Source organism: Leucopleurus acutus (assembly GCF_964270905.1).
Source record: "Leucopleurus acutus genome assembly, chromosome: 16".
NCBI lineage: Eukaryota > Metazoa > Chordata > Mammalia > Artiodactyla > Delphinidae > Leucopleurus > Leucopleurus acutus.
In genome coordinates this window covers 76,534,702-76,559,321 of record NC_139158.1, presented here as the reverse complement: position 1 = coordinate 76,559,321, position 24,620 = coordinate 76,534,702, and the positions used below count along the sequence as shown (strand labels likewise).

Here is a 24,620-nt window from a genome sequence, read left to right as displayed (position 1 = left end):
CCTCGGCCCTTTGCACCGGTGAGTAAACCGAGCCCGAGGTGGGCGACGACGCTGCCCGAGTTTCCGTGCGGCTGACGACCAGGCCGGAGGCGGAGGCGGAGGCAGAGCGTGACTGGCACTGAGGCGCCGCCACCCGACAACTTCCGCACCCAGCTGCGCCAGCTGCGGACCTGACCCCCGCGCGCCGCCGTTGGTTGCGGCTCGGAAGTCGCTGATTGGCTGACGTGGCCCCGGCGCGGGCCCCGATTGGCTGTGACGCGCGGCCGGGCGAGGCCCCCGCCGCCGCCGCAGCCGCGCCTGGACTGGGCGGTCATTGGGCGGCGTGATATCGCCGCGATTCCGCGGCCCCACAGCTGCCGCCGCCGCCGCCGCCGCCGCCGCCGCCGCCGCCAGCAGAGCGCACCGGGCTGGCCGGGCGAGTGGCTATGGCGGGCGCCGAAGACGGGCCGGGCCAGCAGCCGGAGGTCGACGAGGACGAGGCGGCGTATAGCCGGCGCTGGGGCGCGCAGCATGCCGGGGCCCGCGAGCTGGCCGCGCTCTACTCCCCAGGTAGGACCTCCGGGCTCCCCTCCGGGCCTGCAGTCATCAGCCTGGGCTGCGGACAGCAACCCCGGGTCCCCAATATCGGAGCCCCAGCCTCCGGCCCCGATGCAGAACTCCATCTGCGGCTTCTAACTTGCAAATAGCTCCCCTAAGTCCGGGGACCCCACCCCAGCGCCCCTTCCAAGCCCAAGGCAGAATCCCAGCCCCGGGGCTTTCTGGACAGCTCACATCACACAGCCAGGTCCGGATCCTAGCTCAGGGTACCTGCGGCTGCAAAGAGCGCCCCTAGCCTTAGGGACCCCCCACCCCAGGACCCTGTCCAAGCCGAAGGCAGCCCCTCAGCCACATGCACTGACCCCTAAAAGTCACACCCTATCCCGGGTTCCCCAGATCCAAAATTCTCACTCTAGGGCCCCATCTGCACCCCAGCCAGGACCCAGAGGTAGTGACCTCAGATCTGGGCATGTCAGGCCCCCTGCTCTGGGAACCCCAACTCAGGCGCCCCCAGCTAGAGTGCCCCAGAGGCACTTCCTCCAAAGCCCCATCTTAGATTTATAGTTTCAGTCTACAGACCACCATTCCCCCACTGCATTAACTCTCATCCTATATTTTGGAATCCCCGGTGGTGAGGGCACTGCAAATCTTCCAGTTTAAGCTCCTCTCATATACAAGCCCCAATTCCAGCCATTTCCTTCCCCCATGTAGATATATTAGCCCCCTCCATTGAGACTTGGGGGTCCCCAGACTGGACCACAACTCAGAGACCCTTGCTCTGGTTCTGCCCCAGGACAAGGTCTCTGGTTTCTTCCTGCCGGGCCTACCATTTCTTTTCCAGCAAGCACCAGCCTCCACCCCCTTCTCTGACTTCCCCTTGAGCCTCAAGAATCTCATTGCCAGACCCCAGCAGGGCAAAGTGTCCCCAGGGGTTAAGGGAAGTGCCTTTGAGAACTCCAGAGTCAAGTGACTGGGAGGCCCCTCTGCCTGGGTGTTGCCATCACATCAAGCTTTGTTTGTCAAACATTCTGACATCTTTCCTTTTGCTAGGAGGCAACCACCATGCACAGCCTTTGCCTGGGGTGGGCATGGGTCCACTACCACCTTTGGCTTTTTTCCCTAACTGGCCTGGGTTTGCATACCATCTCTGCCATAACTATCTGTGTGACCTTGGGCCATTTGCTTTCTTGTTGAGTCCTAGATCACCAGAGGCCTTTCTGGACTTGCAATGCCATGTTCTGGGTGTGACTTTTTTCATACTTGACTTGGGCACCTGGCCCAGGATACCATGGTTTCTTCAGCCTGTTCCCCCAACACCCAGCTTGTGGACTTAAAACCTCCTGTGCTCCCTGGGGCAGGCTGGACTTGGCATCCTGACTCTTCTTCTTAGCTGTGTAACCTGGGCCAAGGCACTTTCCCTTTCTGAGCCTCAGTTTCCTCACCTCTAAAATGGATACAAGATAAAGTTTATCAGTTCCTTAGTGTCGCTGGGAGGAGGAAATGAGATCGTCTACCTTGGTGCAGTGCCTGTCATACAGTAGGCAATCCCTATTATTAATCCAATAGTCTGACCCTCCCTGTGAGTCTTGGGGTAAGCTCTCTCACCTCTCTGCTTCTCAGACTCACCACCGGGGAATCAAGGGTAAGGATTCAAAGCCTGCCTCCTTTGGTGTCCAGCTATGCCCACTCAAGTGAACCCTACCCACCTTCAACCAAATCATACCTGGGCATTCTGAGCTTCCTCAATGGACTGCCATCTTCTCATTCCACCATGATTGCATCTTTGCCCAATTCTGGTATCCCCAAGTGCCCCTCACTCTCTGAAGAGCAGCCACTGCAGGGATTTAAGGCTGCAGACAGTCTCCTGGTGCCCCAAGCCTGCAATCAGAGGCCTTATCTCCTCTTACCCTGGAGCTGGGGCAGGGCAGGGGGAGTGCCTGGAGAGGGGGAGTGAAGGAGGAAGAGACTAGTTTCTCCAAATTCCACAGACCTCCCTCTGCCCGTCTGTGTTGCTTGGCCTTGAGGAAGAACCTCAGTCTCTGGGCCTGACCTATAAAATAAGGAGCCAGGCTGAATACATATTGAACACCCTCGTCCCATGCCCTGTTCTAGGTGAACAAAACAGGAAAAATGGAGCTGGCCTTTTTAGTAAACCCAGTAAATAAGGGAAATATCTTACTTGCCCAGTGGTGGCAAGTGCTGTGCAACAGACATACAGCAGAAAAGGGAGAAGTGAAATGTTGGGGACAGTGACATTTTAGAGAGGGGGCAGTTAAGGCCTCACTGAGCAGGTGACAATTGAACAGAGACCAGAAGGGAGGGACTCCGGAAGATATTTGAGGAAGGATTGGTCCAGACCAGGGACACAGCAAGTGCAAAGGCCCTATGGTGGGAGCAAGCCTGAAGTATTTGCAGGACACCAAAGAGGCCTGTGGGCTGGAACAGAGTGAGCTGGGGGAGAGTAGGGAAAGTTTCTGGGTTCCAGGACTGAATTCTTGAGATTCCTGGGGCCAGTGATGGGTTGGCACCATGACAACTGGCAGCAATAATACGGCAGTTAACAGAGTTGACATTTATTGAGCACTGACTATGTGCTGGGCACTTCCCTTATGTGCTCTCATTTCATCCTCACTACAGTTGTCTCAGGGGCATCCTGGTATTAACTCCATTTTACAGGGGAGGAAATCGAGACCCCCGTAGCCTCCTCGTAGCCCACCCCCGACATGTGTTCTTCCTAACATTTGTCGTGCCTGGGATTAGGCTTGTGTCTGCCCCCACCAGAGGGGAAGGTGAGCAAGGCCAGGGGCGGCATCTCTTTGGCTTGCCTGAAGTGCCTGCACCCTGTCCATCTTTAAGACTTTCCCTGGGGCTTAGCAAAGAGTGGTGACCTGCCCACAGTCACACAGACAGTTAGCAGGACCAGAATGAGAACACTGGTCGGGGCGTTCTAGGTTCTGTGTTCCGAATCTTTGCTGTGGAAGTGAGCCAGCCCAAGTGCGTGTGCAGGAGGGGCACCAGTGTTCCAGGTCAGCAGAGCAGCACGCGTGCAGGGCTGGCAGCAGAGACAGTGGACCTAGCGTCGGCCGAGAGCTGTGAGTTGTCTGGTCAGGGCAGCCTCAGCCTGATCCCATGGACCCTGAGTGTCTGGCCAAGGAGTGTCTGACCCAAGCACTCCCCCAGGTCCAGGGAGCCACAGAGGGTCCAGGTTAGGGGTTTGCAGCACCACCCCACCCTCTGCCAGGTGCCGACGTTTGTGAAGGGTGGGTGGACTTGGCAGGTCTACCCCAGTCTCACGGGCAAGCCTGGAGGCAAGGCAGGTGTCCAGCTTCCCGGCAGGCGCCAACTGACCTCTGGATATGTGGGTCCCACTTCTCAGGTACCTAGGCTCCAGGGGTGGATCTTGGGGGTCACCAGAGCCCCTGTTCACCCACCCTGGCTAACTACGGATGCCCCTGCCCTGTGGGACACAGGGACTCTTAGCGTGTGGTGGGGGGAAGGTGGAGGGTGTCAGAAGTGCTGGGTGGGGGTCCTGGCCTATAGTCCCAGAGCTGAGCCTGGATTCTGTCCCCCAAGACAGGCCTCCCTGAGGCCCCTTCCCTGTCCAGGCCTGGTCCCTGTCATGCTCCTGGCCCAGCTTTCCTTCTGTCTCCCTCAGTAAGTCTTGTTCATTTTCCATTTCTTTGTCTCTCCTTCTCTCTGGCCATACTCATGTTCTCTTTGTCACCGTATAATCACTCCCTGTCTCTGTCTTCCTCTTCTCTCTGTTTCTCATCGATTTTTTTTTAAATTTTTATTTTCTTTATTTATTTTTTATACAGCAGGTTCTTTTTAGTGATCTATTTTATACATATTAGTGTATATATGTCAATCCCAATCGCCCAATTCCTCCCACCACCACCACCCCGCTGTTTCTCATCTTTCTGTGTCTGATTCCTGTTCTGTCCCATCTCTCTCTCTCTTCCTCTGTGTCTCTCTGGTCTCTCTACCTCCTGTCCCCCCACCTCCCTGAGGCCGAGTGTCTCCTAGTGGTGGCCAAGGACTATCAGAAGTGCAGGTTCCAGGGCTTGTCTGACTGAAACCAGAAGAGTCGGGCCTGATACCAAGCCTTTGGCTGTGGCCTGTCCCCAGGCAAGCAGAGATGGCCTGCCCTGCACCTCCCAGCCCTCCCAGCCCTCCACACACAAGCCTGGCCCCCTCCCCAGGCCAACAGGCAGTCACTACTGTCACTCAGCCCAGATCGTGGACCCTGGCCAGGCCAGGGGCTGGCTCAGGGAAACAAGGCTCAGCACTCTGCCAGAGGTGGCCTGAGCCCTTCTGTCCTGAGGAAAGTCCTTCCCCTCCCTGGGCCTCAGTCTGCACATCTGTGAAGCGACACCATTTAGACCACCTGACCACGCGGTCCTGCCAAGCAGACTGTCCATGCTGTGACTCGGGATTCTCGAGGGACTTTGGACAGCACACTTCATCTCTCTGGGCCTACTTTCTCCTTCTGAAGGATGGGGCAAATAGCCCCCAGCCCATGGCGTGCGGCAGGCAAGGGCTTGTTGGGATCGTCCTTGACACTGGCCCTGGTATGTAACAGGTGCTCCGTGAAGGTCGCTTGTTATAATAGATGTAGTTTTTATGGGTCATAGTTGAGGCACTTGTTCTGCAGAAGGATACCGAGGCCAGAGAGAGAGTTTAGATGGGAAAATATTCAGATTTGGGGACATTCTTTGTGGCAAGGGGAGAGAGCTGGGCTATCTTTGGAATCAGGACAGCCCCGAACATCCAGGCTAACGAGCTCAGGATCCAAACCCAGTTTTCATTTTTACCCGCAGAGCCTCAGTTTCCTCATCTAGGAAATTGGGATCACACAGTAGCTCCCTGGAGGGACTGAGACTTGAATGAGAGACTGAGAGACTATGCCTTGGGCTTGAAACCTCAGGTGACTGCAGGGACTTGGCCAGGACCGCCACCAAGGGAAGCCACCCAGTATGAGGCTGCAGGGAGGGGAGCGGACTGGGGTCCACAAGGAGCTCTTGCTCCATCTGATGGAGGCAGGCTTGGGCTGGCCAGAGCCCTATGTTCTCAAAGGAGATAGTTTCGTGTGATTTTTTTTTTTTTTAAGTGTAGCTGATTTTTTCAAAACTAAGAGCAAAATATGACAGAGGGAGTGGGTCTGCAGCATCTCTGATGCGGGCTGCACCCTGTACCCCAGCCCATAATAGGCCTCAGTGGGTGTTAGCCATTGTTGTTGTTGCTGTCCCTACAGGCTGGGTGGCAGCAGATCGGTACTGAAGAATCACCTGTCCCTTACCACCACCCCTCCTGGCTTCCTGCTTCTGAGCCCCAGGTCCTGGCCACAAACAGGAGCTGCAAAAGGGAAGGCCCTTCTGGGCCTGGTCATGGTGACCCCAGGTGGGGGCCCCTGGGGTAGCATAGCCCCGTGGCCCAAGGGAAACAGCCCCTGACTGCGAAGTAAGCAGCAAGGGGCTTCTGCATCTGCTGCTGTGTGATGCTGTTGGGATCCTAGCCCTTTCTGGGCCTCGGGGTCCTCATCTGTATGAGAGGGGCTGAGGGATGTGACCCTGGGCATGTCCTTTCCCTCTCTGAGCCTTGGTCTTTTCACAGGGCCGCTGTTCGGATTCTGGCTCAGGGCGCAGTCTGCTGCTCTACAGCCCGGACAAGGCCCTTTCTCTCTCTGAGCCTGTTTCCTGTCAGGAACAGTGGGACGCCTCATACTTCCTTCTCACAGTGCTTCAGTGAGGGGTGCCCAGAGACAAAGCCTGGCAGTCTTTCTCTAGGGTCGTGGTTGGGAATTTGTTCATTCCACAAGCATTTATTAAGCAACAACTGTGTGCCAGGACCCTGGTGAGCAAGCCAGGCATGGCCCTAGGCCTCCTGAGTTCACATTTAGGAAGGGGAAGACAGATGTTAGACAGGCAGTGACAGTCCCTCATGATATGGGCCCCATGTTGGGAGAGCCTGGGGGTTAAAGGAGGCATCATGGATGGCTTCCTGGAGGTGGAAGTTCCAGGTAGAGATATGTAAGAGCAGATTTGTCCTTGGGACCAGCTGCCTGAGAAAACAGTATTCCTAGGGGCCCTGTCACACGTGGTATCACCCACGTGGTCTTTTTATTTCCTTTTGCTTTAATAGTCTTTTATTTACTTATTTGTTTATTTATTTTTGGTTATGTTGAGTCTTCGTTGCTGCACGCGGGCTTTCTCTAGTTACGGCGAGCGAGGGCTACTCTTCATTGCGGTGCGTGGGCTTCTCATTGCGGTGGATTCTCTTGCTGCAGAGCACGGGCTCTAGGCATGCAGGCTTTAGTAGTCGTGGCACACGGGCTCAGCAGTTATGGCTCACGGGCTTAGTTGCTCCGTGGCATGTGGGATCTTCCTGGACCAGGGATCGAACTTGTGTCCCCTGCATTGGCAGGCGGATTCTTAACCACCGCGCCACCAGGGAAGTCCTGCATTCACAAATTTTAAGTTCAAAAGGGAGTACGTGAAAAAGTCTCGACCGTATAGGTTTTTTCCCTTTTTTCACATAAATGGCTGTTTAGCACTTTGCTGTTTGCACTTACCAATTTGTCCTGGATGTCCCTCCATAGCCACACATTAACAGTCACCCAGGCTTTTTTCCTAGCTACAGAGATGCCATAAACCAAATTAATTTGTCTGAGTCCCCCGGCAGTGGACACAAAGGTTATTTTCAAAATTTCTATACCTGCAACAAAGCTGCAGTGAGTGAATCAGCTTGTCTGAGCTCACATGCTATTAAAACAGGTGCCAAGATTTAAAGAGACGATTTCACACCCACATCCTGATTGCTGGCTTCTCTTGAGAATTAGAAGGTCTGGCCTCCCTGGGCCCACACTCCCCCTTGGCAATAGTCAGCCAGTTAGTGGCTACTGCTTTAGAAAGGGCACATGTGCTGTGGTGTTCCACTGTCCCCCCCCAGCCCACCTCACTCCTTCAAATCACCTGCCTGGCCCCTGGAGTTTGAGACCCTTCATCGGCACTGCCTCTTCTCCCTGTGGCTGGAGCCCTAGAGGGGATAACCAAGGCCTTATTTCTCCTGAATTCCTGACTCATTGCCTGGAGCCCTGCTTGATGGAGGTTGGGCGGGGTCTGAACCTCCATGATTAAAAGCTGTTTGTAGCCTCTGCCTCCAAATAGTTACCTACAAAAGGGGACAGGTGATGGGATGATGACAGTTAAAAAAAGAAGCTCATTAAAATTCCTTCACATGTCTCCAGAGAGAGCCCAAAGGGGCCCAAGAGGCCAGTATTCTGGTCCTGTCTGCCAAAGAATCAGCATGTGCAAGGCCAGCTTCATGGGCATCAGACCTGTGCACAGGGGGCCTGCGCTCAGAAGGGCTCCACCAGAAGGGCTTGGTTTAACACAGCCGGCCCTGAGTGTCTGACCTTCAGCAGGCCCCTCCCCTCCTCCAGGCCTCGGTGACATCATCTGTGAAATGGGCAGGCGATCCCTGCGTTCAGCCTGTAGTCAGCACTGCAGACTCTCAGAACACAGTCGAAGAGCCCCATGGGCCCAGCTCTGCCTGGCTTTGATCCTTGCTCCCTGGGCCTTTGCCACCGCCCTGCACTCATCTCTCGCCTCCTCTCCCTGCAGGCAAGCGCTTCCAGGAGTGGTGCTGTGTGGTGCTGTGCTTCAGCCTCATCGCCCACAACACGGTCCACCTCCTGCTGCTGGCTCACTGGGAGCACACTCCTCTTGTAATGCTGGGAGTCGGTGAGTGCCCGCAGCCCTGCTGCCTGCCTCGGTTTCCCCAGGGGCCAGGGACCTACCTAGTGTCTGCGCCACTCTGATGGCGACTTACACGTGTGTGGGGGGGGGGTGGGTGTGCACACGCTTGTGTGCACACGAATGGGGTACAGGTTGTGGGAACCCTGGCTCCCATCTCAGGTGGTGGCACCTGTATCCTTCCTGTCACTTGGGCCAAAAACCTGGGTGTCATCCTCAGTTCCTTTCTCTCACATTCCACTCCAGAGCATCAGCAAATGCTCTTGGCTGTCCTTTCGAGATGCATCCAGCATCCATTACTGTCCACCTCTACATCCCCTCCCAGGTCCAGCACCACCCTCCAGCCTGGACTATGGTGGAAGCCTCCTCCCTGGTCTCCCCGCCTCCACCTCTGCCCCGCACTGTCCATTCTCCACAGGCAGCTGGGAGAATCCCATTGGATCCTCCGTGAGGTCACGCCACTGGCCTGTTGTCCCTTGTATACTTAGAATAAAACACCAACTCCTCAGCACGGCCTGGCCCCAGCCCCGCCTCACATCATTTCCTTCCTCTCCTCTGGCTCACCCTGCTGCCGCCACAGTGGCCTCTCGCTGTGCCTCCACCAGGTGCTGTCAGGCACACCCCAGCTCAGGGCCTTTGCACATGCTGTTCCTGTGCCTGGAACTCTCTTCCAGCAGGTACCTGTGTGGTTCCCTGCCTCGTCTAGGTCACCTCCTCGGGGAGGCTCTCCCTCAACAATAGCAGCCCTGCCATACACCATCCCTCACCCCACTCTGTTATACAGTCTGTTTCTTTGTTTATTACCTGTCTCCCCCACTCAAATATCAGCTCCCTGAGAGTAGGGATTTTTGTCTGCTGCTGTGTCCCCAGCCCCAAGCACAAAGCCTCACACAGTAGGTGCTCGGTAAATATTTATTGAATCAGTGAATGAATGAGCTGCAGTGTATTAGTACCTGTTGAGTGTTTTCCATCGGTCAGTCCTCACCCATCCACAGACTGGGGGGGGTGGAGGCTGCAGTTGTCATCATTTTCCAGACGAGGAGACCAAACCTCAGAGAAGGGACCGGCCAGAGTCACACCTCAAAACAGAGAGTACGACATAGTTCTTAATTCACTGTCTCCACTCCCAGGTCCTGGAGTGACTCAGTTCCTTCCTCTCCGCACACCGCCCCTCCCCTCTTCCCTCTAATTCAGGTGTTCATCCCTTCCCCCACCCTGGGCTCCCAGGCTGACAGGGCAGCGGCTGTGCCCTTGGTCCGCCTAGCCAGCCCCAAGTGTTCAGCTTCCACAGTCGCATTAAAAGCATTCTGGTCGCCTAAGCCAGTAGCGCTCAGGCCAGCTAATTGAGCCATCTGGGTCTGGGGTGGGGATAAGCATGTGCTGGGGGCGGACCAGCTGAAGGGGAAGGAGGTTAAGCCATCTAGTGCCAGGGAGCCTGGGCCCCGCCCACAGGAGCCAGACATGTCCCCTCTGCCCAGGGGTGAGAAGGACCTGCACCTCCAGCCTCTCTGCCTTGGAGCAACACATTCAAGGGCAGGGATGTAGACAGTGTGAGCCCCGACGCCCCATCTGGGGGTGGTCACGAGCAGGCCCCTACAGTCCTGGGTTCAAGTCCCAGCTCTGCCACTTCCTGGCTGTGTGGCCTTGGGCAAGTGTCAGTGCACCTCTGAGCCTTGTCTCCCACATCTGGAAAGCGAGACTGCTCACAGCCCCTGCCTCCTAGGGCCTTTGTGAGGGCAAAATGCAGGTGTGCATAACTGCTGAGAGGGCAGCAACTGAGTAGAGGTGAGGAGGGGACACCGCCCAACATTCACTCCCCAGGGCTCAGACCTTCTGCCTCAAGGGTCAGTTTAACAGTGGATATTTCCCAAGCCTACCGTGTGCAAGACCCACGCTGGGCTCTTAACTCTTGGTGGCAACTGAGTGAGGAGGGTCTGATCCCTGTGCTCTGAGAGGCCAGGTGACTTGCCCATCAACCCTAACCCGGGCAGCAGCAGAGTCTGGGATTTCATATCCAGACCTGGCCGGGGACTACGCAGCCTCCAGTTGGCACTAGGAGGAAAGGGTGTTCTAGGCAGTGGGCCCAGTCTGGGCAGAGGATCAGTAGCACCAGAGCCCCAGGTGTATGTTGTGTGAACCGGGAGGGTGGGCATCCCAGGCAGGTCGCTGCCTCCCTGGTCGGTTGGGACCAGACCCAAGAGACTTCGCTCCTGCCTGTGATAGCAGCCCTTCCACCCAGCACCTTTACCTCTGGGCTGATAAGGGCAGACAATCCCCTGATAGTAGTGTTTGCACAGTTCCTAATGGATTTAAGTAGCTGCCCTGATTTGTGTGTTGACATGCCGGAAGTAAGGGCACCGTGCCAGCCTACACAGCCCACCTGCTGCTGTCTCCCAAGAGGTTCTGGTGCCCCTGAAACCAAGGGAGCCAGAAGCCCTGAAAAGGTGCCCAGTTAATAAATACAGACAGATGACGCAATCCTGGGTAGCAGAGTCAAGATAGGGGAGCTGGCGGCGAAGAGGAGAGGTAAGAGGTCAGGGAAGGCTCTCTGGAAAAGTGACATTTGCACAGAGACCTGAAGAAGGTGAGGGAGGGGAGGCAAACAGTTGTCCCTGGGGTGTCCCAGGCAGAGGGAACAGCAAGTGCTGCAAAGGCCTTGAGGCTGGGGTGAGCCCTGAGCATTTGGAGGATTGAGAGGAGGCCCGTGTGGCCTGAGAAAACTGACCAAAGGAAAAGTAGTTGGTGGCAGCTGAGGGACAGCTGGGGGCAGTGAGGGCAGGTCGTGTAGGGCCTTGAAGGCCATGGTCTGGATTGGGGGTTTTATTCTACAGGCCGTGAGAAGCCACTGGCGATTTTCCCACAGGGAGCTGACATCATCTCATGCTGCAGGGAGGATGGATGGGGGCAGGGAGGGCCAGAGAGGAGGTGAAGGTGGTGGCCCGGAACCCTGTAGGGCAGTGGAGGTGGTGAAAAGTCGTCAGATTCTGGGTGAGCTGTGAAAGATGGGCACCAGAATGTGCTGTCAGGTTGGCTGTGGAGGGGAGGGGGGAGGGGTCAGTGGCCTGAACTCTGGAAGAAGGGACCGGGAGGAGGTTAGAGGACCCGCGTGAGGGGAGATGCTTGGGATACCTGCCTGAGGGCCAAGGGAAGGTGTTGAGCAGGAAATTGGAAATCCGGAAATCTGGGTGTCCTGAGAGTAGAGATGGTGTTTGAAGCCCAGATGCTGGCAGAGGGCCCCGGGGTGGGGCGGAGGGACTGTGTGCGAGCACACGAGAGGCCCCCGAGGCCTCCCGTGCTTGGGACGGGGAAAGGAGGAAGAGCCAGCCAAGGGGGAGAAAGGGGAACTGGGCAGGCTTGCACAGGCTGAGAGGAGAATGTGTTTCCAGAAGACTCGGGGATCAACTGGGAGCAGCCAGCTGAGCAGAGCAGCAAGATGGGGCAGCGAGGGGACCACCGGATTTGGCCCCGTGGAGGTCATTAGTGACCTTGACAAGGACAGTGTGAATGAGTAATAAATGAGTGGCCCCGGGAGCCCTGGGCTATTTGCCGCACTTGGGGAAACTGGAGGGAAAGTGTGAGGGCTCTGAGCCAGTGCCTGAAGGAGTGAGTGGGAGTTTCTGGCAGACAAATGGGTGGGGGGGGGCAGGGGTTCCAGGCAGGGGGCACAGTGAATGCAAAGGTCAGCACTCGCAGGGCCCCAGGTCATGGCCAGCCTTGTAGGTCAGGTGCGAAGTCTCCATGGGATCCGAGCTGAAAGGTGGTAAAGACAGGCTTTGGCCCCAGGACTGTAGGGACCAGCCTTCAGCAGTGTCTGCCTCTGTCTCAGCCCCTCTGCCTCCACACCAGGCCTTGAGGTGGGCAGGGCACGAAGAGGTCCCAGCCAGGTGACCTGTGGGGAGATGGAGGCCCCAAGGGGCCCAGGGACTGTGTCAAGGTCACCTGGTGAGTCAGGGTAGCCTGGAGTGAATCATCATCTCCTATGCTGTCCCAGTGTCCTGCAGGCAGGGTGGTAACTAGGCCCAAGCTGCCCCCAGAGTGAGCCAGCCACCAGGCGCTGACACCAGCATTGGGACAAAGAAGCTTCTGTGTGCCCGCCTCCGCCACCTCTACCCCCATTAAAGAGGACTTGGGCAGCAGGCCTGAAGGCCTGGAGTTGCTCCTCTAGAAAGAGCCACCGCCCATAGATCACAGAGCCGTTTCCTCCCTTGGGGTGGGGGGGGTGGGCTCTGTCCCTCCAAAAAATATTCCTGACGTCTGCCTAAAGCCCACATCCCTCCCTGCTCAGCAGCCTGACAAGGCCAGGGGCTTGAGGCTCAGAGAGAGGAATAATATTTAACTACTAACTGTAGCTACATTCGGGGAGCACTTGCTATGTCCCAAGGATTAGCCCACTGTTATTAACTGACTGTAGTTAAGTAAGTACCATTAATGTCCCCATTTCCCAGACGTGGACGTGAAGGCTCAGCATCGTCATGAATGGCCCTCGCCTTGGTCTCTGGCCACTCGCCAGCAGCCCTGACCACCTCAGGGCAGCCCTCACCCTTCAGGTCTCCTTTCCTCCTCTGGCACGTGGGGTGTGGTGGGGCCTATCACAATGGACGTGATGTGAGATAATACACGTTTTTTGTTGGGTTTTTTTGCCACATCTAGTGGCACGCGGGATCCTAGTTCCCCGACCAGGGATCGAACACGTGCCCCCTGCAGCGGGGGCACGCAGTCCTAACCACTGGACCGCCGGGGAAGTCCCAATACACGTTTTTTTAAATGGACTTTATTTTTTAGGACAGCTTTAGATTTACGGAAGATGAGCAGATAGTACATCGAGTTCCCATATATGCCCTGCCCCCAATTTCCCTTATTATTAACATCTTATCTTACTATCATACATCTGTTACAATTAATACACCAATATGGATACATTATTATGAACTAAAGTCCATAGTTTATTCAGATGTCCTTAGTTTTTAGCTCACGTCCTTTTTCTGTTCCAGGATCCCATGCAGGATTCCACATCACGTTTAGTTGTCAAGTCTCTTGAGGCTCCTTAGCTGTGAGAGTTTCTCAGGTTTTCCCTGTTTTCAGTGATCTGAACAGTTTGGAGGAGTGCTCGTAGGATGCCCATCTGCTGGAACTCGTCTGGTGTTTTTCTTAGTGGGTTATGTGTCTTGGGGAGGAAGCGCTCAGAGGTCAAGTGCCATTTTCATCACCTCATAGCAAGGGTATGTACCATCAGCATGACTTATCCCCATGATGTTGACCTTGACCACCTGGCCCAAGTGGTATTTGTCAGGTTTCTCCACTGTAAAGTTACTCTCTTCCCCCCCCACCCCCACCCCACTTCTGTACTGTATTCCCCTTGGAGAGAAGTCACTGTGTACAGCCCATATTTAATCTGTGGAGAGTTATACACCTGATGATGCACTTTTTAACACCTTTGACAAAGCACCCAGCACACAGGAAGCACCCCAATGTTAACGGTGATCACAAAACGTTTTTCTAATATTGTTTTTATTATCATTGTTATCATGTGTAAGGATTAAATGCTTAGGACGATTAAGGAGATAAGATGTATAACCAGCTTAGGACTGGCCTTGGTACAGTTTAGGGATTAAGAGAGATAAAACGTTTAAGGTTCTGGCACAGAGCCTGGTAACTATAAATGCTCAATAAATGTCCAGTAAAAGTAAATAAATAAATACATGGATGGATGGATGGATAGATAGATAGATAGCTGACGTCTTTACCCTGAGAAGATGAGGGCATAGATCTTCACACAGTCTTGTGAATGCATGTTCACAGGAGCCTGAGTCATACCAGCCCCAACCTGGAAACAACCTAGTCGTCCAAGAGCAAAACAGATAAATGTACTGTGGTACATCCAGATGGTGGAACACTACTCAGCAATAAAAAGGATGAACTCCTGATACACACAACCACATGGATGACTCTAGAAGCATTATGCTAGTGAAGGAAGCTAGACCCAAAAAAGCACATACCATAAGAATCGATTTGTATAAAGTTCTAGAATTGGCCAAACCAAAGTATAATTATGGGAAGCGGATCGGTGGTTGCATGGAACAGGGGTGGGGAGGCACTAGGGGGACTGCTGGGGGGCTGCGTTCTCCTGAAGGCAGCATTTAGGGGCAGGATTAGTCCAAGCTGTTGGGACAGGGGCTCAAGAGGCACCTTAGCTGACCCTTCGCTGTGCAAGTGAAGATGCTGAGGCCCAGAGGGGGCAAAGGGCTTGCCCAGGGTCACACAGCAATATGGTAGCAAGAGATGAGGCCCCCGACCCTTGATCTAGCTCCCCCTTAGCTCTTGGCTACAGTGCCTCTAGTCCCTCCTGGTAGACGCAAGGCAGTGTGTCCACAGCATCCTGTGTAGCTTGCAGTAGGAGCTCTATTAATGCCCCTGGACCTACTGAGGTACAGATTAAGGGCGTGAAAGCATGCTGGTTTTGGAGGCTGGTAGACTCACCTCTTCCCATCCCATGGCTGCCACTTCCAAGCCATGGGACCAGGGGTGATGCTTCAACCTCCCTGAGCCCCTTTCCTCATCAGAGAAGTGGGGAAAATAAACGAGGCTGTCACCTCAGATGGTGACAAGTGCTGTGAAAGAAGTAAAGCAGGGAGATGTGACCGAGAGCACCTGCCTGGGAGGAGGGCTTCGCCAGGGGGTTGGTGATGTTTGCTCTGAGCTAGAAGGCTGAAGCGGAGCCAGCCACTCGGGGATCTTCAGGGAGAGGGTGGGGTGCCAGGTAGAGGAACAGCAAGTGCAAACGCCCTAGGCTTCGCCAGATTCCCCAACCCCTTCCCCAGCCCAGGTCCACCCTCCCAGCACCGTCACTAAGGAGCATGACTCCCTAGCCCTGGGCGGGGCCTTGTGTGCACTGGCCTTTGAGCCCTGCCAAGCCCTCCCCTCTCCCCAGCCCAGCCACCCATGCAGTGTCACCCCCTTCCCCGCCCTGTCCTTTGGCTTCTGCATGCGAGGAGGTGCTGTATGTCTCCACCTGGCGGCCCACTTGTCACCAGGAACTTGCAATGTATGCAGCTGTATCTCCCCTGCCCCCCGCCATCCCTCCCATGTTTGGCATATGTGGGGTGGATGTTCCAGGGCCTCTGGAAAGCCTTCATTCACAGCCACCCATGACTCGGGCCCACACACCAGAGCTGCACGTCCACAGTGACCCACACACTCACTCTTGCTCCCTCGCTCATGAGTCCTGCTCTCCAGGGAGGCATCTAGGGGATTTTCTCAGCCTTCACAGTACCTCAGGGCCCTGGTCCCCTGTCACCAAGGGGCTATGGGACCTAGCAGAATTCGAATAACCTTTAAATGGCCCAGCTGGCCCTTGGACAACCAGTTCACACCGAGAAACAGTCTGGGAGGGGAGGAGGGGGTTGCCTGAAGTCACATGACCCAGTGGGCTGCATTTACCAGCGCTTAAAACTGCATTTGTTTTGTGTATTTGTTTACAACTTCCTCCCCCCACCCCCACCCCCATATCTCTGTCCCAACGACATGAGCTCAATGTCTGATGCACCTCTGGCTCTAGAGCTTGGCACACAGTAGGTCCTCACAGAATGTCGCTTGATAGACTGAATGACTGAATAACAACAATAATAATATGTATTGAGGGCTCACTATGTGCCCCACACTGTACTTAATGCTTTACATTGATTCATTCAACAAATGTTTATTTACTGAACCATATTATGTGCGAGGAATTGGAATGTAGCCAATGTAAACGCAAGACTAAAATCCCTGTCTTTGTGGAGCTAATATTCTTGTAGGGGAGACAGTAAACAAACAGAAATGAAGTCCAAGGTGATAGGTGCTCGGAAAAGAAGATAGGTGCTAGGAAATGCTGGAAGATGGGAATGGTTACGATTTTAGATCAGGTGTCCCCGGAGGACCTTTGAGGCAAAGATCTGAAGGAAGTGAGGGAGTGAGCTGTGTTACCTCTTGGGAAAGAATGTTCCAGCAGAGTGAAGAGCAAATGCAGAGACCCAGAGGCATGTAGGGGGGTGTAAGGGAAGGGGAATATGCCAGTAGGGCTGAGACACAGAGGGAGGGGAGCGTGATGGCGGTGGCACTGGTGTGTTACCTTGGGCAGCTTGCTGACCACTCCACCTCAGTTTCCGCATGTGGACAGTATCGTGGTGCATCCTTCTGTGTTATATTTGGACCCCAAGGCAGGTTAAGAGCCCAGCTCTGCCACTTGCCATCTATGCGACCTCAGTCTAGTTATTTCTGTTCTCCAAGCCTCAGTTTCCGCCCCTATAAAGTAAGAGTAAAAATGGTACCAACTTCTAACAGATTGTGAGAATTCGTTAAGATCAAGCGTGTAAAGCACTTGTGTCTGGCACTGAGAAAGTGCTCGATAAATGGTAGCTGCTGTGGTTTTTTTAATCATCATCATTCGTATCCATCTAGAGGAAACGGGGGCACAGAGAGGTTGAGTAACATGCCCAGTGTCACACAGCTAGTGAGTGACAGCTGGAATGTGAGTCCAGATGTAACAGCACGTAACCTCTGTATTATACTGAACCCTCAAGTGAGCGAATGGTTTGGGGGTCTCTGAGGGGACTCCACTCCAGTTCTGAACAAATTCAGAACGAAGACAAGGAAAAGGCTGCTGGAGGCCAAATTATCACACTTACTGTTGATAAAAATTAGGTTGCGGGGAACGTGGCTTCCATGTGGACCTAAGGTACTTCCCGACACCAAACCCCAGAAGGACATTTTCATCTGGTTACCAGCAGCACTGGGGCAGAGTGGGCTTCCCCACATGGGGCGATTGGGGGTCAGAGAGAAAGGGACAGTTGGCTCCTAATAGGGAAAGGTTGGGCTGATCTGAGCATGCCCGGTTTACTCTCTCCAGACTCACCGAGCAAATGAGGCCCCACATCTCCCTGGGGAAGAGCAAGTAAAGGGACAGATTGAGGCCAGGAATGTTATTCCTGAGACTCCATTCACAGGGAACAAAGTGTCCCAAGTAGAGAAGGGACACCTTCTGCCCCAACAAATGAGTGAATGAGTGAGCGAGCAAGTGAGTGACTTCCTGATTTGGGGTGGGGAGTGGGCAGGGATCTCCCTCTTGTCCACCGCCCCCGCCAACCCCCCAGCTCATGCTCCTCTTGTCCACAGTTGCAGGGGCTCTCATTGCTGACTTCTTGTCTGGCGTGGTGCACTGGGGAGCCGACACCTGGGGCTCCGTGGAGCTGCCCATCGTGGGGAAGGTGCGTATGTTGACCCAGACCCGAAGCCCAGCCCATGTCCTCCAGGAGGAGGTCGGGCTGTCTGACCTTGGGTGAGTCCCCTTTCCTCTCTGAGCCTGTTTCCCTATCTGAAAGATGGGAACTGTGGTTCCAGCCTGACCCCCATGCCCCTCCTCCAAGACGAGAACAAGAATCCCCTGGGGTTTTCTGGAAGCATCAGGCGTGGGACAGAGAGCTTTGATACATGTCCACCTCACCGGAACCCCTTGAGTTTGGGGACCACGCCACATCTTATTCTCCTTTGCCTTCCCTGCCACACCTCACTGTTTCCATTGAACTTTATCTTGAGTCAGTCTGACTTTTTTGATTGTGGTAGAAAATCTGGTACAAACTTAACCAAAGAAAGGTACTGACTCATGTAATGAAAATTTTAGGAGTAGAGCCAAATTAGGGCTTGGCTGGGTCCAGTGAGACGGACAGACCATATTCTTTGGACTCAGTCCCTCTCCATGTCTGTCTCTGCTGGCTCCACTCTCGTGTAGGCTTTCTCCTACACGAGAAGGTGGGGAAAGGTGGCCAGGATGGCTCACAGCTGCCTAGACTTCCATCCTCCCAGCTCAGTGCCCCCAGTAGAACTCCCCTTTCCCATAGTTTCGGCCAGAGTCCCATGGCTCATTCCCATTGGCCCAGCTTGGATCACACACCCATCCTTCATCCAGTCACGGTGGCCAGAGGGATGGGGTGCTCTGATTGGCCAGGCCAGGGTCCCGTGCTTACTCTTAACTAGGGGGCGGAGGAGTCAGCCCATTGGAACAACTGGTACTAAAAGAAGGGGAGGCTGTTACCAGAAGGAGGGGCCTGGACGTCGGAAAGAAAGAAAGGGTCCTGCCTGTCACTGGGAGGGGCCTCCTCAATTGTCTTAGGGTAGGAAAGGAGGGTGGAGATTGTCTCCAAACCCCCCCATAGCCCAGGTCAGGAGACTGAGGCCCACAGTGGGGCAGTACCAGCCCAAGATCCCCACCAGGTCATTTCGACCCATCTTGCACTAAAGCTGTTAGACCCAGACCCTGAAGGCTGGGTGGGATCTGCAGCAGTGACGTGGTGGGACAGCATCTCAAAGGCAAGGAGGTGAGCCCGCGTGGAGTGTGTGCAGGAAGTCGGGGAGAGTGGCTGACCACCATAGGCTGACTGGTCGGATGGATCCCCTCTCCTGCCCCCCTACCCCACCCAGGCTTTCATCCGGCCGTTTCGGGAGCATCACATTGACCCGACAGCCATTACGCGGCACGACTTCATTGAGACCAATGGGGACAACTGCCTGGTGACGCTGCTACCGCTGTTAAACATGGCCTACAAGTTCCGCACCCAGAGCCCAGGTAAGAGTGCCCCCTGGTGGGCCTTCAGGGAGCCATTGGGGACAGGCACACACGCACCCCTCCCATGAGTCTCCAGTAGCTTGTGTGTGTGTTTGCCGCTCACTGTATTAGAAAAATTTTTAGTTTCCCTCATGTAAAATTGGGATATTTGACATAAAGATCTGTGTTTCCAGCTTCTCTTGAACAATCCGATCTGGCCACCCTGGGTCTTTGTTCCCACTTGGCTGTACTGGGCCAGAGCTGAGCCGCAGGGGCACCCCCTTAGACAGAGATGCACGCTTTCCACTTTGCCACAGTCCCCACTGCTCCCTGCTGTCCAATGCCTGGCCTGCCTTGCTCATTTGAATTACCTCCCTGGCCCTGAGGGCTTCTGGTTTTGCTGTCTGGGCTTAGTGGAAAGAGCATATGTAGCCTGCCAACGCAGTCCTGAGTTCAGACCTCTGCCCTGACTACTATCTGGGGGAGGAAGCTTGTGCCAAAGCAAGTCACTTCACCTCTCTGAACCTCAGCGACCTCGTCTGTCAGGTGGGGGATGAGTCCTTCCCCTGTGCCAGATGCTGTCCCAACAGTGTGACACGGTGCTGATCTTTAGAGCAGCCCCGCTGCGGGCAGATGTGATGAATGTCTGTGGTGTTGGGGGTGCTGCCCCGCCCACCTCCTCTTCCCCAATGGGGACACCCGTCCCCCAGCTGCTGTGAGCATCCAGCTGCTCCTTCTGAGAAGTGCCAGGGCAGGTCCCACCTCTTCCCTTGGGATAAGCCTGAAGCCAGTGACAAAAAAAAAAGCCTGCGAAAGCGAGCCCCCTGGCCTCTGAGTGGGACCAATTCTATGGAGTCATTAACATTTCAGACCCCCACCCCCACCCCACCAGGATCAGGCTGAGACAAGACTCCCCCCACCCCATCTTTGCTTAACTCTTCCCCTGCCCTGTCCTGCTTTCCTCACTCCCTCAGATGTTTTTCCAGAAGAGAGGATTTCCCGCCCCCCCCCCACCCCCACCAGTCAGATAACTCATGTGCACATGAATCCTTGTCTCAGGCTCTGCTTCTAGGGAATCTGCACAGAGACTTACTCTCATTTCGTTGTTGAGGAGCTTGAGACTCAAAGAGGTAGAGTCGTTGACCCAAGTTCATACAGTTAAGAAATGCCAGAGCAGGGGGGAATTCCCTGGTGGTCCAGGGGTTAGGACTCCGCGCTTTCACTGCCGAGGGCCCAGGTTCAATCCCTGGTCGGGGAACTAAGATCCCACAAGCTGCGTGGCATGACCGAAAAAGAAAAAGAAATGTCAGAGTAGGGATCTGCACCCAGCTCTGCCTCATTCCAGAGCCCACATTCTTAACTATTACCTATGCTTATTCCATTCTGCCCACTGAGCAGAAGAGGAGACTGAGGCCCAGAGGGGAGTCTGAGCTTGCCCAAGTTCACTTGGGAGGTTGGAAAGAGGCCTGGGTGCTATCCTGGGAAGGGAGCTGGGCCAGGCTGGCAGTGGGCCCCCACCCCGTGGACAGCTGTATGGGGCCTATGGTCACCCCCCCCTCTACCCACGCTGCAGAAGTCCTGGAGCAGCTGTACCCCTGGGAATGCTTCGTCTTCTGCCTGATCATCTTCGGTACCTTCACCAACCAGATCCACAAGTGGTCACACACGTACTTTGGGCTGCCGCGCTGGGTCGTCCTCCTGCAGGACTGGCATGTCATCCTGCCTCGTAAACACCATCGCATCCACCACGTCTCACCCCACGAGACCTACTTCTGCATCACCACAGGTGCGGCTATAGGGTAGCGTGGAATGGGCTGCCCCCACTCTGACTGCAGCTCCATCCTTAGGATCAAGGGGCACAGGTCACAGTGGGAGGTGGTGCAGTTCTGCAGGAACATTCTCTCAGAACACACGTTTCTTGAGCATCTACTACGTGCCAGGCACTCTTCTAGGTGCCAAGGACACAGCAGTAAACAAGACAGACACACACACACATACCCCCTTCATGGAGTTGTGATTCCAACCACCCATCCATCCAGCTGATATTTATTGAGCACCTACTATGTGCCATAGCGCTGAACAGAACAGGCAAAAATCCCTACCTTTATAGCATTCACATTCTAAGAGGGGACATTCCAAGCACTAAAAAACAAGTACTATATCTGATTGTCCTAACTGCTATGGAGGAAAATAATGCAGAGGGTAGGAGAGGGAAATGGGGAGCTTCACCCTTTAAATAGGGTGGTCAGGGAAGGCCTCGCTGAGAAGGTGACATTTGAACTGAGGAAGAGAGTCATGCAGATCTGGAGGAAGAGCTCTCCAGGCAGCAGGAGCAGTAGGTGAAGGGCCTTGGAGGCAGGAACCACATGCCTGGTTTGTTTGAGGAGCAGCAAGGCGGCTAGTGTGGCTTCAGTGAGAGGCGTGAGGGGTAGAAGGGTCGGAGAGATGGCAGAGTCCAGGTGTGAGAAATGCTGTGAGGGCAAACAAAGCAGGATGAAGGGCAGAGAGTCATGGGGGAAGGGGGCGTAGCTGTTGATAAAGGAGATCGGAAATCTGGAAAAAGGGGGGTTCCCTGAAGATAAATAGGGACAGATCAGTCCAGGCAGAGGGAACAGCAAGTACACAGAGGCCCTGCGGCAGGAACAGGTGACCCAGGAGTAGTAAGGAGGCCCACATGCTGTTGGTAGTTAATGGGCCAGTGCCAAAGAGGTGAGATGAGGTGAGGCGACCAGGTTTTCCAGGGGCAGCTGGGTATCTTTTTAAGGTTGAGTATACCACACGTGCTGTTAAGTCAGACCAACTTGGGCGTAGCCTTCAGCTCCTCCATATGTGACTTGCGGAGGCTCACAAGCCGCCCTGGTTATCGTTTTTCTCATTCACAAGATGGGGCTACAGCTGCCTCCTTCACATACCAGCTCCCAGCGCTGGGGTGTGAGTGATAAGGTGGCAGATGCAAAGTGCTTGGCACATAGTAGGTACTCAGTAAGCTACAGCTACTGGTTTGGGGGCAGGGGTTGGGGTGTTTGGTTTGGTTTGGGGGGGTTTGTTTTGTTTTTGTTTCTTGGGGATTTTTGCCTTTCTGGAAGCAGAACTGAGAGCCACAAAAAAACATTTTTTGTACACCCTAAAGTCATGCTTTCTAGGAGCAGTTGGAGGGGTTAGAATTTAGGCTGTTGTGGAGATCATTTAACTGCTCAACCAGAACTGGGATCAGTCTTGGTTTGGCCATATACTAATTGGGAAACTCTCCTCCAAGGCTCAGTCTTCTTTTTTTTTTTTAAAAAAATTAATTAATTAATTAATTAATTTTAATTTTGGCCGTGTTGGGTCTTCGTTGCTTCGTGTGGGCTTTCTCTAGTTGCGGGCAAGCGGGGGGTTACTCTGTTGTGCGCAGGCTTCTCTTGTTGCGGAGCACAGGCTGTAGGTGCGCGGGCTTCAGTAGTTGTGGCTCGTGGGCTCTAGAGTGCAGGCTCAGTAGTTGTGGCGCACGGGCTTAGTTGCTCCACGGCATGTTCATCTTCCCAGACCAGGGCTCGAACCTGTGTCCCGTGCATTGGCAGGCGGATTCCTAACCACTGCGCCACCAGGGAAGTCCCCAAGACTCAGTCTTCTCATGTGGAAAGTGGGACTAATAATAGTATGTACTTCAAGGTTCAGGTGGTAGACTGTAATACAGATTAAATAAGATTATGAGTACTGTTCATTGAGCACCTACCATATGCCAGGCATCATCCTAGGCAGTGGGATCAACAGTGAAACAACATGGGGTTCTACTGTTTGGAGCTGACATTCTAGTTGGGAGTTGGGGATAAAAACCAACACAAAACAGGGAGGTGACAAATTAATGAGATTGGTTACAGGTTATCATAAAAGCTGTAAAGAAATAAGAAAGGGTGACGTGACAGGACAGGAGCACTGCTAAGCGGTAGTCAGGGAAGGCTTCCTGGAAGAGGTAGCATTAGAGCCAAATGATAAGAAACATTGCCTCCATGCCTGGCATATAGTAAGCACTCAATAAGAAGGTGAATGAGGGGATGAAGGCATATCTGAGCAGCCTCTAAACCCATTGGTGGGAAGCCCCTGTCCCAAAATTCCTCGGTCAGTCCTTGTCCCCTGCCTCCTGCAGACTTAACTCTGTTCCTCCCCTGCCCGAGGCAGGGCCAGCTCTCTCTCTACGTCCTCTCACTGCTGCTCTCCCATTCAACCCCTCCGCACACCCTGCTGCCCTGTTTCCACTGCAGGCTGGCTCAACTACCCTCTCGAGAAGATGGGCTTCTGGAGACGCCTAGAGGACATTATCCAGGGCCTGACAGGCGAGAAGCCTCGGGCAGACGACATGAAATGGGCACAGAAGGTCAAATAACTCCTCCGGGCCACCACCTCGTTGCCAACCTTACCCAGCTCCCCCAAACCGAAGCCATCTGCCAAATTCCAGCCTCCTTGCGCTGGCCCATCCAGGTGGAGAGGACACCTCCTGGGCTGGGCCCGGGCACCCCCAGCCCACCCCTTGTGACACAGAATACTTGAGCCACTGATTTTTTTCATTTCCTTTTTTTCGTTTTCTTTCCTTGACCCCTCCCCAGCCACCTGAACTGCTCTGTCTGCCAAACCTGACTCTGCAAAAAAAAAAAGAAAAAAAAAGAGCCCCACCCTGCCAGCCATTCCTTGGGTTGAGGAGAAGTTCACCAACTCCCCACACTCCCACCACCCCTTGCCCCACTGGGCAGCCCTTCAGTGTGGCTGGTATTGGGGCACTGAGTCGTCTGTTCCTCTTTGCCCTCAGTGGTCTAGGAGCCCCCAGGCACACCTAACTGTCCCTGGAGCATTACCCTGCCATGGACCTGCAGACTGACCCCCAAGGCCTGGGTGGATAGACAGCCCCAGTCACCACCTTCAGCCTAGCTTGTCCACCCAAGGATGGCAAAGTGCAGCAAGGGTCTGGGGGCAGCTGGCCAGACGAGGCTGGAATTTCCTGATCAAGTCTGGATCCCCCTTCTTCCCCACCCCTCCCCCATCTGCCAATGTGATTTCAGCCAGAGCTGATGTGTCTAATCAGAGAATGTCTTCAAAGGGCACAGCCCCTGCAAAGGGTCTTTGTCATTTGGAAGGGGACACAGTGTCCCCTCTGGCCGGGGGTATATCAGAGAAGGAAGAGTGGGGCTTTTTTGTTTCGGTTATTTTTTTTTTTAACGGTGCTTGCTTGTTTAATGTAAATAATAGAAAGCCTTAATATCTTTTCTGTAACACGGAGTAATATTTTAATGTCATGTTTTGGATGTACATAATATATTTATAACAAAGCAGCAAGAGTCTACTTAACCTCGCTGCCTCGTATTTCCTGGTTGCCTGGGGGAAGGGAAGTAAGGAGCCTGGAGGGTGAGGCCCCACCCCTACCCTATTCCCAGCTTCCCTCACAACGCTGGGCTAAGGATGAGGTCTTTGTCATCTAAGACAGTGAATCAATGTCGACATCTGCTCCAAACACTTTTGGAAGGGACCCGTGATTTGGTGAGGAATGGTCTTCATGCAGAAAATCATGGTGATAGAGTAACAAAGGCTGATCCTTATGGGTGAATTCCTTTGGCAAATGTTTGTCGGCACCTAATGTGTGCCAGGCTCTGGCCTGGACACCGGGGCATGGAAGTGAACAAACAAACAAGGATTTACCCTGATGGAGCTGACCTCCTGGGGAGAGAGACAATAAACTTAAATAAATGCACATGGACATTCAGACGGTGATTTGTAAAGAAAAT

The 24,620-nt window shown here is 54.2% G+C and overlaps 1 protein-coding gene across 1 annotated transcript; it reads left to right on the top strand.

Annotated features, from left to right (window-relative positions):
• Positions 1-363: 363 nt before the first annotated feature.
• Positions 364-24,283, top strand: LOC309972875 (plasmanylethanolamine desaturase 1). Its single transcript, XM_082856788.1, has 6 exons — positions 364-549; positions 8,160-8,279; positions 17,442-17,533; positions 18,744-18,888; positions 20,441-20,653; positions 23,109-24,283. Exons 1-6 carry the CDS (start codon positions 426-428, stop codon positions 23,228-23,230), a joined length of 816 nt encoding a protein of 271 aa, XP_082712914.1. The 5' UTR covers positions 364-425; the 3' UTR covers positions 23,231-24,283.
• The last annotated feature ends 337 nt before the right edge of the window (positions 24,284-24,620 follow it).

Excerpts from the sequence above, each read along its gene's own strand:
- LOC309972875 (XM_082856788.1), top strand. The coding sequence starts at position 426 with ATGGCGGGCGCCGAAGACGGGCCGGGCCAGCAGCCGGAGGTCGACGAG. Across the intron at positions 8,280-17,441 it reads TCTTGTAATGCTGGGAGTCG|TTGCAGGGGCTCTCATTGCT; the intron begins GTGAGTGCCCGC and ends TCTTGTCCACAG. Across the intron at positions 18,889-20,440 it reads GTTCCGCACCCAGAGCCCAG|AAGTCCTGGAGCAGCTGTAC; the intron begins GTAAGAGTGCCC and ends CCCACGCTGCAG.